The 18424-nt window shown below is 44.9% G+C and overlaps 2 protein-coding genes across 2 annotated transcripts; both read left to right on the top strand.

Annotated features, from left to right (window-relative positions):
• Positions 1-4948: 4948 nt before the first annotated feature.
• Positions 4949-11314, top strand: LOC309720784 (centrosomal protein of 170 kDa protein B-like; the record flags this gene model as incomplete). Its single annotated transcript, XM_082557958.1, has 11 exons — positions 4949-5753; positions 5842-6041; positions 7334-7471; positions 7611-7700; positions 7965-8045; positions 8190-8246; positions 8456-8593; positions 8890-9061; positions 9184-9696; positions 9983-10611; positions 11234-11314. The coding sequence occupies exons 3-11, from the start codon at positions 7367-7369 to the stop codon at positions 11312-11314; spliced, it is 1866 nt and encodes a 621-aa protein (XP_082414084.1). The 5' UTR covers positions 4949-5753; positions 5842-6041; positions 7334-7366.
• Positions 10976-16868, top strand: LOC309720234 (inverted formin-2-like). Its single transcript, XM_082556933.1, has 4 exons — positions 10976-11053; positions 15705-15866; positions 15954-16215; positions 16428-16868. The coding sequence occupies exons 2-4, from the start codon at positions 15738-15740 to the stop codon at positions 16667-16669; spliced, it is 633 nt and encodes a 210-aa protein (XP_082413059.1). The 5' UTR covers positions 10976-11053; positions 15705-15737; the 3' UTR covers positions 16670-16868.
• Positions 16869-18424: the final 1556 nt, after the last annotated feature.

The raw sequence follows: 18424 nt of genomic DNA, 5'->3' as shown, positions 1-18424 counted from the left end.
AGTACGTTTAGTCACTGTGCTATCCTAGCCTGGAGGGTTGCGATCTCAGGGATAATAGTAGATCAGCATGGGGTTTTGAGGCTCGTTTTATTTATTTATTTTTTTCCCTTTTTTTTTTTCCTTCTCCCCCTCTTTCTTTTGGGGGGGTTCCAGAGGTTGGGACATATTTTTTCTGCACCTGCATTTTGGTACCTGAATGGCAAGCTCGCAAAGTCATCTGCCTCTTCGTTTTATAACATGGAATGTTAAAGGTATAAATAATCCGGTTAAACGCACAAGGGTTTTTACTCATTTAAAATCATTGAGATCCGATGTTGTATATCTGCAGGAAACACACCTCCGATCAAGTGAACAAATTAAACTAAAAAAAACATGGGTAAGCCAAATATTTAGCTCAAAATTTGAGGATAGATCACGGGGTGTGGCTATTCTAATTAGGAAGGGGATTCCATTTATTCCACTATCAACTGTGGCGGATACCAGAGGGAGATATATTATTATACAGGGCAGGTTGTATGGGAAACAAGTCATTCTTGCTAATGTATATGGACCAAACTGGGATGACCCAAATTTTTATTGTACCTTTTTAAAACACCTGCCAGATTTAACAGAGTCCCATTTGATACTGGGTGGTGACTTTAACTGCGTACTTAATCCTCAACTTGACAGATCAAACCCAAAACCTGATAGCAAAATTTCAAAAGCGGGTAATGTTCTTAAATCCTTTATGCAATCTTATGCTTTTTTTGACCCCTGGAGGGACAAAAATCCTACATCTAAACAATTCTCATTTTTCTCACCAGTGCACCGGTCATACTCACGGATCGATTTTTTTGGTTGTAGATAGTAGAATTCTTCCCAAGGTTTTAGATTGCCAATACAACTCTATTGTTATCTCAGACCACAGTCCAGTACAATTAGATGTAAATTTTTATGAACGCTTAAGTCAAAAACCGGCCTGGCGACTTGATCCTTTACTCCTAACTAAAGACTCATTTAAAAAAAAAAAAGGTCTCTGAGCAAATACAGTTTTTCTTAGAGACAAATCAAACCCAAGGGATGAAAATGACTGTTGTATGGGAGGCATTAAAGGCCTATCTTAGAGGCCAGATAATTTCATATGTTTCAAGGTTCAAGGTTCTTTATTTGTCACATGCATAGTTATACAAGTATAACACACAGTGAAATGTAGCCTGACACGCTCCTCGACATGTGCAAAAATTGGGGGGGGGGTGTAGAGGAAGAACATTATTTATTTATTTATTTATATATTTATTTATATATATATATTTATATATTTATTTATATATATATTTATTTATTTATTTATATATATATATATATATATATATATATATATATATATATATATATATATATATATATATATATATAGATAGATAGTATACACACTGGGTGAATGTGCAGTAGTAGCAGCAAGCAGGTGAATTCTGTACATTAATATGAATAGACATCTGACTATTTTACAGGATAGACAATATAAACATATTTAAAATTAAAGGAATTGAAATGTACATTGTGCCTTGGTTTAGAGTGTCTGGAAGAGTCCTGACTCAGTCAATTATAGATGATGTGAGAGGGCGGGTGTGTGTGTTTAGGGCACGGATGGCTTGGGGATAGAAGCTCCTCTTGAGTCTCTCTGTCCTTGCCCGGAAGATGCGGAACCTTCTACCAGATTGCAGAAGTTGGAACAGTTTGTTGCCAGGATGGGACGGGTCCTTCAGTATCTGCGCTGCTCTAGTCCGGCATCTCCTGGTGTAGGTGTCCTGAAGCGGGGGGAGAGCAATCCTGCAGCAGCGTTCTGCTGTACGGATCACTCTCTGGAGAGCTTTTTGGTCCTTCACACAGCTGTTCCCGAACCACGATGTCATGTTCTGTGTGAGGATGCTCTCCACAGCGCCTCATTTCAAAAAAAGAAATACTTACAACAAATGAACAACCTAGCCAACAGTATAAAAGAGATTGACTGCTTATATGCAGAAAATCCAACACCAGACCTATATAAGAGAAAATTATTACTAAATTCAGAATACAAAATTCGGTCCATTCAGCAAACAGAACGTTTATTTTTCAAATCAAGGCAAAAGTTCTATGAACATGGGGAAAGAGCCGGAAAACTTTTGGCACATCAAATTAAGCAATCCATATCAGCTAACACGATTTCTGAAATCTGTAAAACCTCTGGAGAAAAGACGTCTGATCCGAAAACCATTAATGACCAGTTTAAAATGTTCTATTCCAATCTTTATACCTCAGATCCGGTTGATGAAAAAAAGATTGCTGAAACGCTTGATAGATTACCGATTCCACAAATATCGGTAAATGACAGAACAGAAATTGATAGAGAGATAACCATTAGTGAAATTGTCGAAGTAACTAAATCAATGCAAAGTAATAAGGCACCATTTTCTGGTCCTGAAAAAAAAAAAAAAAAAGGCGATCGAAATGACTGTTGGTGCCAATCTTTAGTCCATCTAAAGGCCTAATTATAATAACAATTGAATATTACCTCAAATGTTTTTTTTTGGAAAATATTCAAGTTTTATGTTTTTTGGGGCAAAAAAAGCAGTGCGCTCATGTGACGAAACCGGGATATAAAGGGTTAAAATCCGCGAAATGTAATTAAAACTTGACATGAATATTTCAAGGAGAAGTAGGTCTAAAAGATTGGCTAATTTAAAGTGGAATAAAATATTAATATATAAATTTTTTATAGCACTTTTTTTGGGCGTGGTCGATTAGGACCGATAGTGTGTGCATTTTATGAAATGCGCTCCTGCAAAAAAAATAAAAGTGGATCGAAATGAATGTTGGTGCCAATCTTTGGTCCATCTAAAGGCCTAATTATAATAACAAACAAATATTACTTCAAATGGGTTTTTTTGGAAAATATTTAGTTCTTTTGTTTTTTGGGGCTAAAAAAACAGGGCGCTCATGTAATAAAACTGGGATTTAAAGGGTTAAAACAACGAAAATATAATTAAAACTTGACATGGATATTTTAAGCAGAAGTAGTTTTAAAAGATTGACTAATTTAAAGTAGAAAAAAATATTGATATATAACATTTTTAGAGCACTTTTGGGGCGGGACAATTTTTGGTCCCGAGGTTCACGAAAGGATGGGATTTTGAGGTTCTACCAAGGGTTAAAAGGGAAACACAATCATAAAGAACGAGGAAGCAGCAAGGATTCTGGGCGGAGCTTCCTGTGACTGACTGATCTAACCCTCGCTCACCTCTCAGTGGCGCCGAAGTGACTGCGTCCATTTGTGATGTCAGCAAGGTTTCTGTGTGCACTTCCTGTCAGGTCGAGGCGCTGCACTGTCTCTGAGCTCAGGTGGTCTGATGTGGGTGGGGCTCAGAAAGCACAGCAAATAAACTCTTTCCAGGTTAATGCCACCTGCCTGCTCACCTGGTTTCTTGCAAAAGACCTTTTAGATTAAAAGCCTCACATTGTTCCCGTGCAGGTGTTCAGGTTTTAGACTTTTCTGTTCTTATTGTTGATTAAAGTTCGCTGAGACTTTTACTGTTAGAATAAATGTTGTTCTAGCTCTTTGATGAGTCCTGTTTTTTGTTTGTTTGTTTGCTAAAGTACCGAACGGGACAGAAAAACAATCAGAATTGTCTGAGGGCCAGGAAAGATGCCCAACGGGTTTATTTCTTCAAGTGGAGAAAACGTGTCAATGTGATATTGGTCCACTTGATTGATCTTTATCATTATTATTATTATTTATTTATTTATTTAAAGTTATTAAAAATTGGACAGACAATTAGACAGAAAAGGGGGAAAGAAAAACAGAGGGGATCGGGGGACAGTAAGAGAAGACACTGAGAAAATCCATTGGGTCACCTGTTAACAGAAGAAAAAAGAAAACAAACAACAAGAGAACAACACAAAACAGAGGTCAAAGCAACAACCTATCTACGTGTAAGTAACAGTAAATACTAAATATTGAATGTTGAGCAGCACGCAAGATCAACAGCGCACGATATGCTTTAAGGTAGCAGCCAAGGAAGATATAGTTTGTGTCTGTGAGCACCCATGTGTACAACCCCCAGACCCAGGAGATGTTACCCTTTTCCCTGGGGTGGAGGCAAGCAGCCCGCAGCCACAGGGAGGCCAAGCGTCCTGATGGTGTACAGAGAACAGGGGTTGTGAAGACCCCATACCTCACTCCGCTTGCTCATATGTCGTGTTGCTGCGTGCTCTTCTAAGCGAGCAGCTCCTGTGCTCACCTGACGGTCACCTGCACCAAGGAGCTGCTGTGATTGACGGAGCAGCAGCTCTCCGAGAACCAACATGTTGGACTTTCAGTTCCAGGTTTTGAGCCACAAAGTACTCATTGCCATATGCAGTAATCTGATTGGTCAAATCTGAGCCTGTTTAGAAAAAATAACTCCCAGATGCATCCACCCATGATGGATGTTTCTTTTTCAATCACTATGTGCTAAAAGACCTCCCTGCACTGAATCATACTTGTTATCAATCTCTGGCTCTCTTTCACAGCATGTCTTTTGTACTGTCTTCCTTCTCTCACCCTAACCAGTCGCGGCAGATGGCCGCCCTCTCACTGAGCCTGGTTCTGCTGGAGGTTTCTTCCTGTTAAAAGGGAGTTTTTCCCTCCCACTGTCGCTAAAGTGCTTGCTCATAGGAGGTCATATGACTGCTGGGTTATTGTAAGGTCTACCTTACAATATAAAGCGCCTTGAGCTTGTATAAATAAAACTGAATTAGTGTACACCCCCCCAACATACACACACGCACGCACACAGCGCAGGTAAGCAGCTGAGTCACATGTGAGGTAGACTCTTCATCTGCAGCTCACAGACGGTCACACGCAGAGCCATGAACCGGAGACGTGCACGTGCTTATTTACTTTTTTTTTCTTTTTCTTTTTTTTTCTTTTTTTACAATAGATGACGTCATCATCCTCATCCCCGTGTCAGCGTTGCGGTGACGTCACGCAAAACCGGCGCTTCCCGTACTGAAGCGACGGCGCTCCAAATCATGTGACCTCTGCCCGGCGCACGCTGAGCTGATCGATCAGAAGAATCTGTGCTGATTACCGATGAGCGGGTCTTCCGAAAACCCTCACACTGCCGAGCGCGCGACCGGAAACCGACCCGCCTTCACAATAAGAGTAGGCCGAGGGCAGCCGTTCCGTCACGGTCACACCTGCAGTCAGGTGTGCTGTGACGAAGTTACTCGCGTGGTCACACTTTTTACTCGTACATGAGTTATCCTCCATCATCGCTCCTCAGCAGACCAACGCTGAGGGGGCCGTGCTTTTCCGTGCTCAAGTCTTACAGTATGTAAAAGGGACTCTGAGCTGCTCTCCGGTTTAAGTCTTGCTGGATCATGCAGGTCTGACTTGCCACTTACACAGCCATTCGACTCAGTCGTGTGAGGTGTGCACCGCTGGATTGGCTCAGCACACACCATCCCTATCGGTACAATCTGCAGAATCCTGCCTACCACGTGACTTTAGCCAGCAGGTGAACCACTGTTTCATTTTAATCAATGGCTAGTTTTGTGTGAACAAAAACAACATGAAAATTCAGTCTGACTCACCGAAATTACAACATAGTGCCTCTGAGTCTAACTACTGACCACTGCCAAGCCAAATGTATGATAACAGAGCTCCACAGCGCCCTCTGCTGTGGCAGTACCAGGTAATTTGACAGCCAGCCCCGGTGTGCCTGCCTCAGACTCGGTCGGTGCTGCAGTGGACTGTAATATTCTATTTTTTCTAATAAAACCTGTTCGAACCTCACTGGGCATGTTATCAGGTGCGGGCTTTAATTGTGAAGGTCTCGGCAGCTCTTCCGGTGCGGTGGTCGCTGTCGCGGTGCGTGTTGACGCAGCGGGTGCGTCAGGAGGAGATGTTGTAGAGCATCATCGGAGCCGAGCCGCCCCAGTCCGTGTGAGTCCGGATAACGGGACCCGCTCATGCTCTGCCCGCCCCGCAGCACGCCAGCCCCAGATCCAAGAAGCGAAGAGCAGCGGGGAAGAGCCCGGAGGTAAGAGAGGGGGAGGGCAGGGCGTGGAGGAGGAGAGCCTGTCTGTCATCTGTCTGTAACTCCCCCACCCTTCACACACACACGTCTGTCGGAACCGGACAGGAGGAGCAGCTCTGGGCAGCAGCCGCCGAGAGGCGCTGAGGCCTGGAGAGATGCTGCTGAAGAGCCGCTCCTCTCCTCCAGCATCAGCTCAGTGTCTGTGGTTGTCTGTGTGTATGTGCATCTGAGTGTGTGTTGTCCACACTTGTCCACATCATGAGCAGTTTTCTTCACTGGTTCTATGCCGTGATGAAAAACAGGAAGATCCCCCCCTCCCTTCCCCAGACTTTTTTACCTATGGAACCCTTTGGAGTGAGCCGTCCAATCACCTCTGACCTCCTGAGAAGGGCAGAGCTTCACAGAGTGAGCTCCAGAGTGGATGTGAAGTCTCAGTGACTGATGGAGGAGCTGATCTACTCCATGTGTGCCCGTGTGTCAGCCTCTGATTGGACAGAGCGTCTGTGGCACTGCTGTCTGTGCTGCAGAGGAGCTTCATCTATCCTTCAGCTGTGTCTGCAAGAGCTCCTGCATACAAAACCCAGTGCTCAAACTCCAAACTCTCACTTCATCTGTTCGTGTGGTTCACACAAAAGTATTGACAGTACTGATGATACTGCAGTATATGTGCAGAAAAACACTAAAACTGAAGTTTTAATGTCAGTGACTCTCACCTGTGCGAGTGTGTGTGTGAGATCATGTGGTCATTTGACAGTTGGATATTTCCTGTTAGAAATAGGAAATATCTTTAACCCCTTCCCAGGAAACAGAATCATCTCTGAGCCGTTATTTCAAATTAGAAGTTTTATAAAGCGCTCGTGTTTTATTTTCTGCTGGTCAGTGCTTTAGTTCAACTTTTAACTCTAAAGATGAAATGAACAGTTGATTTGCTCATGCTCTGTGTTTTTAATAAATATCACATATTTGACTGCATGACCCCGTTTCTGTGCCGAACCTCTGTAATCAGAGCACTGTGAATAAAAATGTCTGTAGGAGTTCATTCAGTGCTTAATTGAAAGTTGAAGGTGTTTGAACCTCAGACTCAGGCTGGTGTGGACAACCTGCAGGTCCTTTTGGACCTGACTACACACCTGCAGGTGCCTCAGCTGTCAGGATTCAAACACACACAAATCAGTAAGAGCAGGATCGTCTGAAATTACTCATTTTGTCTGATTAAATATTTAAAATCTGTCACGGTGGCACAACAGGCCCGCACAAACCCACCTGTATCACCTGCCTCTGTCTTCATTTCCCAGGATGCTCTGGGGTTTCTCAGCAGGCCTGTGAAGATGAGTGTGACATCATGGTTCCTGGTAAGCAGTTCGGGGACTCGACACCGCCTCCCCCGAGAGATGATTTTTGTGGGCCGAGAGGACTGCGAGCTGATGCTTCAGGTGAGGCTGACCTGTGCAGGTGTTCGGGTTAGTAGAAATTGCCTCCCTCTAGGTTGGTCTGAAAAAGGAAGTTGTAATGGTGTCTTGTTTGAGTCGCAGTGAAAGTAAGCAAAAAGAGTTGTATGTGTGTGTGTCTCAGTCTCGCAGTGTGGACAAACAGCACGCTGTCATCAACTACAACCCGACCACTGATGAACACCTGGTGAAGGACCTGGGCAGCCTCAATGGGGTGAGCCATACACAACATATCAGTACATTATCATAGGTATCCACCAATCAGCAGCAAACACAGGTGGGGGGTGGTGATGCCTAAAGTCACAGGTTACAGTACAAAGATTTTTTTTTTTTTTTATTAACTTAAAAAAATTTAATTCCACTTTAATTTAAACAGGCAAGAACTGTAAAATCACAAAAGAGTGAAAACCTTCAGAGTGGACTTCAGCATCATAATCAGAAACTTTCACCTGGACGTTTGTTTGTTTGTTTCCTGCAGACATTTGTAAACGACCTTCGGATTCCTGATCAGACCTACATCACCCTCAAACTGTCCGACATCATCCGCTTCGGATACGATATCCTTCAGACGCACACACGCACTGTTTGTGTGCGTGTCTGTGCGCGCCTGTGTGTGTGTGTGTGTGTGTGTGTGTGTGTGTGTGTGTGTGTGTGTGTGTGTGTGTGAGATAATTTTAATATTTTTCTGAGCTGTTGTTCACATTCTCACGTCTACGTTCTGGAGAAAAGTCAACACAAAGTCCCAGAGGAGGCCCTAAAGGTTGGTGTTTGTGGGTGTGTGTTTTCTATTGTACAAATTACTGCATAGAGGGTGTTATTTAATTTCCTTGTTTAACTGCATTTAGTTTGCATTTCCAAAACTACTCAGAGCGTCATGAATTTCTCATGACTACACACAGCATGTACAGTACCGTGAGCACATGCAATTTGCAGTACCTTGAGTACGTTTGCCTCGTTCTTCTGTTTCAGCATGAGAAGTACAGCAGTCAGCTGCAGATGAGCCTAAAGCCTTCAGAGGGGAAGAAGAGTGACGTGGATGAGCGGGCGAGAGGCGAGAAAGCGCAGAGTACCAAGAGCCTCGCACAGGGTAACAATAATACAGCAACAGTACTGGCAGTAAATATACTGTGTATCAAATGTACTCCTAACAATACTGGGCGTAATACAAGCAATAACACAAAATTTTGACATCACACAGGGTCAAAAATATACTGCACTGTACAAAACATAATGTAACACAAAACCCTGCACCAGAAAGCCTGGTGCAGGGTTAAAAAGTACTGGATCAGGTGTCTGGCCGCTGTGTGTTCCTGTACGCAGATGATGTGTTGCTGTTTGTTCTGATGTATTTTTTACTATAAATCTGCTCGTTCAGGAAAATGTTTTAGTAACAAACCAGAAAGTCGTTTGTTCACGCTCCTCGGGACACTTTGATTGGTCGGCAATTTCACCTATCACACGTTTCTGTGACAGAGGCGCCGGTGTGTCGGCCCACTCCTTTGTATGGCCAGCCTTCCTGGTGGGGAGAGGAGGATTATGGGAGTAAAGTCCAAACCAGCGATGAGCCACATTCAGGTACGCACACCTTAATAAAGTGGAGGAGTGCAGTAAACTGGTGCTGTATAAATAAAGCTAAATTGAGCTGATGGTGCGTTATTGATGATGTTGGTGAGATGTCATCTCTTTGCCTCTGTCAGATGTTCAGAAAGACGCTCCCTCTGCAGATCCAGAATTTTCTGCATCGCTGTCAGACTGTCAGCCAAAGTCCGCCTTCCCTTCGTACCACCGTGAGCCGAGCTACTTTGAGATCCCCACCAAGGACTTCCAGCACCCTAAGTCCTCAGGCGCGGAGCTCCATGAGATCCCCACCAAGGACACTGACACGCCCCCGGCCCCACCCTCACTTCCCACTCCGACTCCGCCTGTCGTTCAGAGCCATGCCTCCTTTACCATTGAGTTTGATGATTGCATGCCTGGGAAGATCAAGATTAAAGACCACATCACCAAGTTCTCCACTCGCCAGAGGAAGCTGCAGGCTACACCCACCAAGACAGCCATCATGGCCACACCTGCAGAGGTGATGTCAGCAGAGAGCAAGGTGGCTGACTGGCTGGTCCACAGTGATGTAAGCATGATGAAGAGACGCCCACCGTCTGAAGACGTTTACAGCACCAAGAGTGACCTCGCCATGAACATCAAGACCCTGAAAGGTCAGAGTTGCACCTGTGTTCCGGACCATACCTGTGTTACCTGTTTGTCATTCACAGGTAATCGGGGATTATGCTTCCTGCTGGTGATAAAACCTGTCCAGCACTTCATTGTTAACAATTTATTGACACACGGTCCCTGAATCTTCTGATATTTCTCTGATTTTACTGACCCCACTAAACTTCTGTCTTTGTTTGAGGCTATCAAAGCTTCAGTCATACACTTGTGACCATTGAGCTTCAAAGTTCAAAAGCTAGTACTCACTGACATCTTTATTCCTGTCTTTAGGTCACCACCATGAGGATGGGACCCAGAGTGACTCAGAGGACCCAGTTCTCAAAGGAAGGGGTAAATCCCACCACTCGGTCCGCACTGAGCACTCTATGCAATCAGAGCTGTCCCAGGCGTCGCAGCAGGTCATCCAATCAGGCCAGTCCATCCATAGTCAGCTACACCAACCACTGCAGTATGCTCCACCCAGACCGGCCTCTGCCTCACCCGTAGCCCCTGAGAGGCCCCTGTCCCAGAGTCCTCCTAAAGCTCTGTCACCCACCGAATTTCCCAAACAGGCGCCCCCCGAGCACCTCACTCAGCAAGCTTTCATCATTGAGTTCTTTGATGACAACCCACGCAAGAAGCGCTCTCAGTCCTTCACCCACAACCCCGCCCATGCTGACTCGTACTCCACACTCAGAGCCAAGTTGGAGCGGCGGAAAGGCGGCGAGAGGCCGGCATCTGTGCACGGCCACATCCCTCCCACACAGCAGGTGACGGTTCCTCTGAAGAGTCAGAGCCATGGCGGCCCTCAGAGGTCAAGCTCTCTGAAGAGAGAAAAGACTGAGGGGGAGGCGGCTTCGTCGGCTTCCTCGTCTCGCTCCTCATCGGGCATCATCATCCGTATGCTGTATGATAATGATGTAACCGTTGTGTTCCTGCCTATAACACATATGTGGCACACACGTACTACACATTTACAGCATCTAGCAAAAACATCCACAATGATGACAATATCTGAACTAAAAACAGAAACATCAGTGTGGCTAAATATACACAGCAAAAACTGGAGTGTTAAAATTTCAGGGTTAAAGATGTTAGAGTTGATTTCCACTCTCAAAGTGTCATTTTAACACATTCTGATTCAAATAGTGTTCAGTGTTGGAGTTATTAAACAGTGTTATTCAAGTCCAAGCAAATGAACTCTGAAGAGAGTTATTTAACTTGGCAGGCCCCTGGGCTTCTGCCCAGGTAAACCCGTGGATCAATAAATAGTTTGCTCTGCCGGGCCGATTTTCCATGTGCTTCTGCTGGTTACACCGTGGTGGATGCCTGCCGTACTCATTGGAGTATTTTACACAAACGGTAAGTTATTCAAACTTATATAAAATTCACGGTATTCTATCGGCGCAGTGAGGTTTTCTTGATGTTTCTTGGTGTTCGGTTGCTGAAAACGAGCTTTAATAGAGGAGGAGATGTGTCGAAAATTCTATTTAGCCTCCAATGCTAATGTTAATGTTGCAGTCTTTTTACTCGTGATGGTAGACACTGCACGTGGAAGCGCCGCGCCACGTTCAGCTTTTTCCCTGTTCACACAGACACGTCTTTCTCCACGCCAGTTCATGAGCGTTTTTGCTTCTCTGTTTATTCAGAGCAATTTTTTCACAATTGATAAGTAAATAACATCCCAAAATAATTGAAGAGAGCTTGTTTTAGTCACTCCTGCTTTTACTTTGACATTGTCAAAGGCTTTTACTTTGGAAGTCAAAATCAGAATGACTTGATATTGATATGGTATCACTGTGGGGCTGTATACTGTTGATCTAAAGTGGAATTATCCTGTTGAAACATGAATTTTTCATTTAAGAGCATTTTGAAATCGTTAAAAGAGTAGGTCGTATATGGACAATTTGAAAAGGCTTTTATTTTGGAAGGCAAAATAAGATGGCCTTGATAGTGACAGGGCACAATTAGGGTACAAGGCTGTGTCATATAGTAGTGATGGCCAAATGAAGCTTTCCGAAGCACTGAAGCTTGTATTGAAAAATGGTTCATTACTCGAAGCTTTTCAACACAGTCCTCTCCGGTGACATCTGGTGGCGAATATTTTGAAGAGCAGCTTGAATCTGCAAAATAAAACAGACTGCTCAATAAAAAATTCACTGGGTGAATGGGTTAAATGCAGAGGAACTATTTCCCTATGGGGACTAACACGCACACTCAATCATCACTGCTCACTCAAGAGTGGAGTTCTCTCTGATATTGGGCCACCGTTCCGTTGCTTTGAACATGTAATTGGTTTTGTTTTCTCGATTGGGGGGCTGAAAAAAATGTAATGCGTATTTGCGTAATACATTTTGATCAATAAACTTTCCCTATTTAAACATGCACTATGGTGTGGCCTTTCTTTGCTCATAACTCCTTTATGTTGGTAAATACAATAAGTGAGCAACATATACAATATACATATGAGACTGCACAGCACATTATGGAGTATGCCCCTGCTGTGGAGTCCTGCCCCCATCTACTTGTCATTTAATCACTGGACAGCTGGACAGGTTCATACAAAATATTAGATTAGGCCAATTGTCCTATACATATTTTTGACCTAGGGGTGGGATTGATTGTGAACTGGAAAGGGAAAATGCTTAGGGGCTGAGTACGGCTGCATCGTTACTGATTTGTAGAATCATTTTGATTCGATACAGGATCCGATTCAATTTGATTGGAATCTTGAAAGTTTTGCCTCAGTCAGAAATATTACAATTCTGGTCATCTATCAGTATATATCCATAATTTCGTATCTATTAAAAGAAAGCTGACACATGTGAGACTTAATTAGAGATGTAAACAGAGAGTTATGAACCTGCAGCTGCAGAAGCCAGCGAAAAAAAAAAGAGGCAAACACAGCGCGGACCTGACGACACACCAAAATCTGACTCTGACGCGTCGGGTCCGCGCTCTGTGTTTACGTTTGTATGCAGAATCCGTAAACCTGCTCCCAGGTACTGTTTTAGCTGTATGGTGTTTGACGACATGTTGTGAGGTTTAACCTGAGATGCTGGCGTTTCAGGCATAATAACGTTAATTTACAAATCGACACAGGATTGTAATGAATCAATATAAATTTATCCAATTTAGCATGGATTGTAATCAGAAAGGCAATAATCAAAACCCACCCCTAATCAAGAACTTGCAAAGTAAAAACATGATCTATGTCAGGTAGCCCTTTTGTAATTTACATTTAAAAAGAGGATTAGTGTTACTGTGCGCTGGCTGAGTCTGTTTCTTTTCTTAGAAATAGTTTCTCCTGCCCTGGAGAAAATCCACTTGCATGGAACAGAAGAGGCTGTGGAGTGCAGGAACTGCACTGCAAGCTGGTAGATATGCAGGTATTCCTGGGTCCTGCAGACTATCACCTAAAAACAATAAACAAAATGATTTTCTAAACTGTAGCAATGTAATGTACGTATAGTGTCAAATACATTGTTGTAGTCTTCATCAGCTTTAATTCACATGGAAGTGTTCCTAAAGTCATATGCTGTAATGAGATTTACATTATGAAAACATGATTTTGGACATTTCAGGTTTTTCACTTCGGCAGATAAAATGAATTGAGCAAAATCAACTCAAAATATTCCCACACGCCAGAACGTCCTCTCTTCCTCGCTGGCTCCATATCTGTCAGTGGAATGATCACCTCTTCGCTCTATGTCACCATCAACACACTCCACGAATCCCGTGGATGATTCACTTCCTTATATCCGTTTGAATCAGGTACCGAAGCAGTTACGTGCGTAATGAAGCTTCGGACGTCACTGGTCACGTGACTTTTGCCAAACGAAGCAAGCCTCGACACAGTGCTTCTGAACCAGTGTGTTGTTTTTTTCGACACACGCTCCGGAGCGTCAGCTTCAAGCGGGCCATCACTATCATATAGATCTAACATTAGAGTTTGAAAAAAAAGAAAAAGGAAAAAAAAAGCCTAAATTATATGTTATTATGTTCTTAACATACCTGTTAATTCACTCGAAGTTGGCTTTTATTTTGAAATCCGGTTTCCACATCCATTCCGTAATACTTTGAATACACAGGGAACGTAAAACAAACTGGAGGCTGGCTTGACTGCAAGTCTCGAATTGGAGGCCGGCTTGACACAAGTGACAGATTCCAGGTAAGTTTGTGTGATGAGCTTCTTCTGTTCCCGGTGAAATACACCTGTACCTGTGGGAGCAGCGGAGCGGCTGAAGCTGCTCCGTCCTCCGGCCGGTGTTGCTGAGCCGAACCCACCACAGCACCGAGTGAACTGAAGCTCAGACACTAAATTCGATTAATTTTGAAGGGAGTCCGGTTTGGCAGGCACAGCTCGACCTGTCAGCGGTTTTTAGCCACAACTGTGTTTAAACTTTTGAACCTTTGAATCGGAGCATGCGGGTCTGCTCTTATCCAATCACTGTATTGATCCATCAGCACTGAGATCAATGCATTTGTTCTTCTGTGAGGGTGTACCACTGACAGATATGCGCATGTGTACAGTGAAAGGTCTGTTTAAGTTGTTAAATGATGACAAACACCTGAGCTTCAGGTTTAAAGGATCATCCCTCAGTTTTTCCCGATACTGGAACAACTAGTGCTGAGTTTGTTTGCTGGTCCTTCTCTGAAGACTGAAACCTGCTGCTGCTGATGAGGAGCATTTGTTTCCGTGGTTAAAGTTCTGCTGCCGGGCGTGAGGAGGAGGCCACAGTTTAACCAAGCGATGAAGCATCTGTCCAAAAAGAGGAAGAGTCTTTATCCTGAGCTCATCTGCTGAGAAGGAATTTCTCCCCCCAGTCAGTCTGTCTTCACTCACACACACACCCACACACACCTTTACAGGTGAATTTCCTGCCTGTGTTTCTGCTGGTTTACACAGTCAGTGCTCACTTTATTAGGACCATGTTGCAGTGAGTCTGAAAGTTTCATGGTTGTGTTTAATATTCTGAAGCTTTACTGACGCAGGAAGGCTGGCTGGATGGGGGGGGGGATTCAAATGCCCCGGGGGAGATTTGAATCCAGGCCTCTGGAAACACCCTTTGACCATGTGACTGACCTACTCCACCTTTCAAGTTTAAAGTTCAGGTTTTCTCACAGCGGCGCGTTAATGTGGCGAGCGTGCTCAGCTGTCAGGACATGCACACGCACTGAATACCAGAAATACCACATAGCTGACATATTTCACCCACCACGCTGTGACGTGCAGTCACTCTTCTTCACTGATGAAGACTCTGCAACACACTGAGTGCAGGATTCACGTAGCCTTCAGTCTGATTCATTCACTTTCCAAATCACAGCCACGATAGCTGTGAGCGCTTCGTGTTTATTTTTCTGTTACTGGAGCCAATCATGTGCTTTATTATCAGTCTGTTAATCAGCTGATCCTTCAGCCTGATTCACTGCATTCTTCTTCTTTTTCTCTGTTTCTTGTTATTCATGCATTCCACAGAGTGCCTTTGTCCTGTCTTCCTTCCCTCTCCCAAACTGGTCTGAGCCTGGCTCTGCTGGAGGTTTCTTCCTGTTAAAATTGAGGTTTTCCTTGCCACTGTCACAAAACTTCTTACTCATATGGTTGTTGAGAGTACAAAGACAGTACAGCATCTCAAGGTGACTGTTGTTGTGATTTGGAGCTTTGATTCGGAGCTGAATAAAACCAAGTTAAAACTGGTCCACATCAGAAGTGTACTCGAGCTGTCAGTCAGGAACATAATTCAAATAATAATTTATGACACAACTAAAGCCAAATGGAGTCCAATCACAGTAAAGGACTCTGACCTCCTGAGCAGATAAAGGCGTCCACTGGAGGAGCTCAGTTTGTGACTCAGAGATGTGTTAATGAATGTGAAACTGTGAGCCCGAGGCAGGCTGACACGGGCGTGATGTCATCGCTTGTGTCAGGTCTGCTTGTCATGGACGTTAAAAAGATGATGATGTCATTGATTGTTTGTGATTGATTACCTGTATCTGTTTTAACCCTCGTCAGCTCAAACATCGGTAAAACCTTTAGCCTGTCATCATGGCAACCAGTACCAAATGGGGGGCGGTAAAGGACCAGTTGACCAGAGGCCCCGCCACAGTCACTGACGGCAAGGTGGAGGCCAATCTGGAGAACGCTGACCCCGAGCTCTGCATCCGACTGCTGCAGGTAGGAAAGAAGCAGAACCTCAGGAGTCCTGCAGGGGAAGGAGAGGGCGTCTCACAGCTCTGACCGATGGTCACTCTGCCCCTCCAGGTTCCCACAGTGGTGAACTACTCGGGTCTGCAGCGGCGGCTGGAGGTGAGTAATCAGTCATGGATGGTGCAGTTCCTTGAACTACAGGGTTTGGACCTCCTGCTGGAGGCGCTGGAGGCTCTGTCGGGCCGCGGCTGCGCCCACATCGCCGATGCTCTGCTGCAGCTCACCTGCGTCAGCTGTGTCCGGACCATCATGAACTCGTCCGCAGGGCTGCATTTCATCCTGGACAACGAGGGCTACATCAGGATGCTGGCTCAAGGTGGGTGGAGGACCAGAAAGTTAGAATGAAGCAGATCTGCCTTAAAACCACCTTAAAATCATATTTACACGCTACCCTGAGCAACAGGTAGACTCAGGTGGCTGTTCCAGCCTAAGCTAAGCAGGTAGCCGGTGTACCTGTGAGGTGAAGATGACGACTCAGAGTCATTACTTATGAAAGCGGTAACTCCACCTCCTCCTATATGCCCTCAGCTCTCGACACGTCCAATGTCATGGTGAAGATGCAGCTGTTCCAGCTGCTGGCTGCTCTTGCCGTCTTCGACCCTCGGGGACACCACCTCGTCTTCGATGCACTCGACAACTACAAGGTATGCTCATGTCCTCGTCCACTTCCTCCTCTCTCCTTATTTCCTTCCTGTCCTTCCTTTTTTCCTTTTTTCCCTTCCTTCTCGGTCTCCTCTGAGGTGATTTGTGATTTCATGAGATCAGTTTAAGTAATCTGAACTCTGCCTCACGATGGCAGTCAGGACAGTTGGCGCTCAGTCATATAAACAGTTAAATGTTGCTGTAGGTCCAGGTCACTTTCAGAGGCTCTCTTGGCTGATTTCATTTGTTTAGAGGGGCATGTTTACCTGCTTGATGGACGAACCAACAGATGTCGCATGAGCTGGATGGGGAGACATGAGCAGGCCATTTGGGTCGGTTTGAAAAGCTTTATCGGCAGGACGTTAGCAAAAGGAAGTGCGAGTCAGTTTCACTTAGTTTCAAGGCTAACATGACAAGCAGAACAGCTCAAACTGAAAGCCACTGGCTGACTACCTAAGTCAGCAGAGAGCTCACAAAGCTCCACCACAGCTCCTCGCTGCCAGGTGAGAGCAACGACGACGTGGTCTGTGTACCATCAGGGCGTAACTGCAGATACACCATAACAAACAGCTGAACCTCAGACGCTGCAGATCTTATCGTCCCCGCCCAGCCTGTTCTCACAGGCTCTGAACTTACAGCATGGAATCATGGGATACCACACGTGTGCACACACACACTCGTTTTATTATCTTAGTGAGGACATCTCATTGACAGCTTCTCCCTCGAAGAGCTCTTCAGCACCATCAAGGCATTCAGAGACCTCTTCCTTCGAACCCTCAAGGTCAGCGCCAATCGCAGTGCGGCTCAGTCTGCAGGACTCATACCCTGCCGCACGTTTGCATGTGTCATTTAAACTATGTCTCAGCCAGCCAATCGGCTCTGACTTGAACCGTGACAAAGTGTGGTAGCTGCCACACATTAGTCCTGTTTCCCTGTAAATGTTAAGCTCCGCCCTCTCTGGGGGGCCGGTTAGCCTGCTGAAGTTTGAACTGTGTGTTCCTTTTATTCTTCGATCAGGAGAACGAAGGTCACAGGGAGCAGGAGAAGAGGAGGAAGAGGTTGGAGGAAGGGAGGAAACTGAGAGAAGAAGCCCCCACCAGAAAGATCAGCAAGTCAGACACCATTATTTCACCTTAAATCCTCCCTCCTTAAATGGAGAGACAGGTGTCCCTCACCTGTCTCTCCAGGTGTGGCAGGTGAAGGACAGGTCAAGTGCAAGTGGAGAACAGGTGAGACATGTGAAGGGCCGGTGACGGACAGGTCGAGAATCAATAGCTGACATCAGCAACATTTTTCTGCAACAGTTTATCAGCAGCTGAATATTTAAAGGAAATGATGTGAGAGCATCAGGACGAGAAGAAAGTTTGTAAAGATTAAATGCTGCTGTACCTGTGAGGCTGTCAGGTGATGCAGTGACAGCTTTCACCTGTTGTTTGTGACACGTGCGCTAAGCTCACAGGGGAACGTGTGTCTGTGCTGCAGTTAGGACAGACATGGCCAATTGGGACGAAGGATGCACCGTCGACAACCTGCTGGCCGAGATCAGGAAGGGCTGCAGGCTGAGGAAGACAAGCCCACGGGCAGAGCCGGACGGTGGGGTCGAAGGTGAGAGCCCGGCAGGACTTCTGCAGACTTTCTTGTCGCTACTGCTCGTTTGACAAAGCCTGTACACATTGACAGTGAGCTGTGGAGTCCCTTTGATAAGGAACTAGAGGAGGCAATAGTCAAAGTTAATGTTAAAATAAAGGGGAAGCAAATTGTGCAGATTCAAAAAAGTCAGTGTGAATAATTTGAATAAAATGTACAGTTCCTTTGTTCAAAAATGTGACCGATTGTATTTTATAAATGTCACGGTTTGCCGGGGCAAGCCGTGTGGAATTATT

Source organism: Aulonocara stuartgranti (assembly GCF_965226115.1).
Source record: "Aulonocara stuartgranti genome assembly, chromosome: 13".
NCBI lineage: Eukaryota > Metazoa > Chordata > Actinopteri > Cichliformes > Cichlidae > Aulonocara > Aulonocara stuartgranti.
The sequence above is the reverse complement of the archived record's forward strand: the minus strand, read 5'-3'. Positions and strand labels throughout refer to the sequence as shown.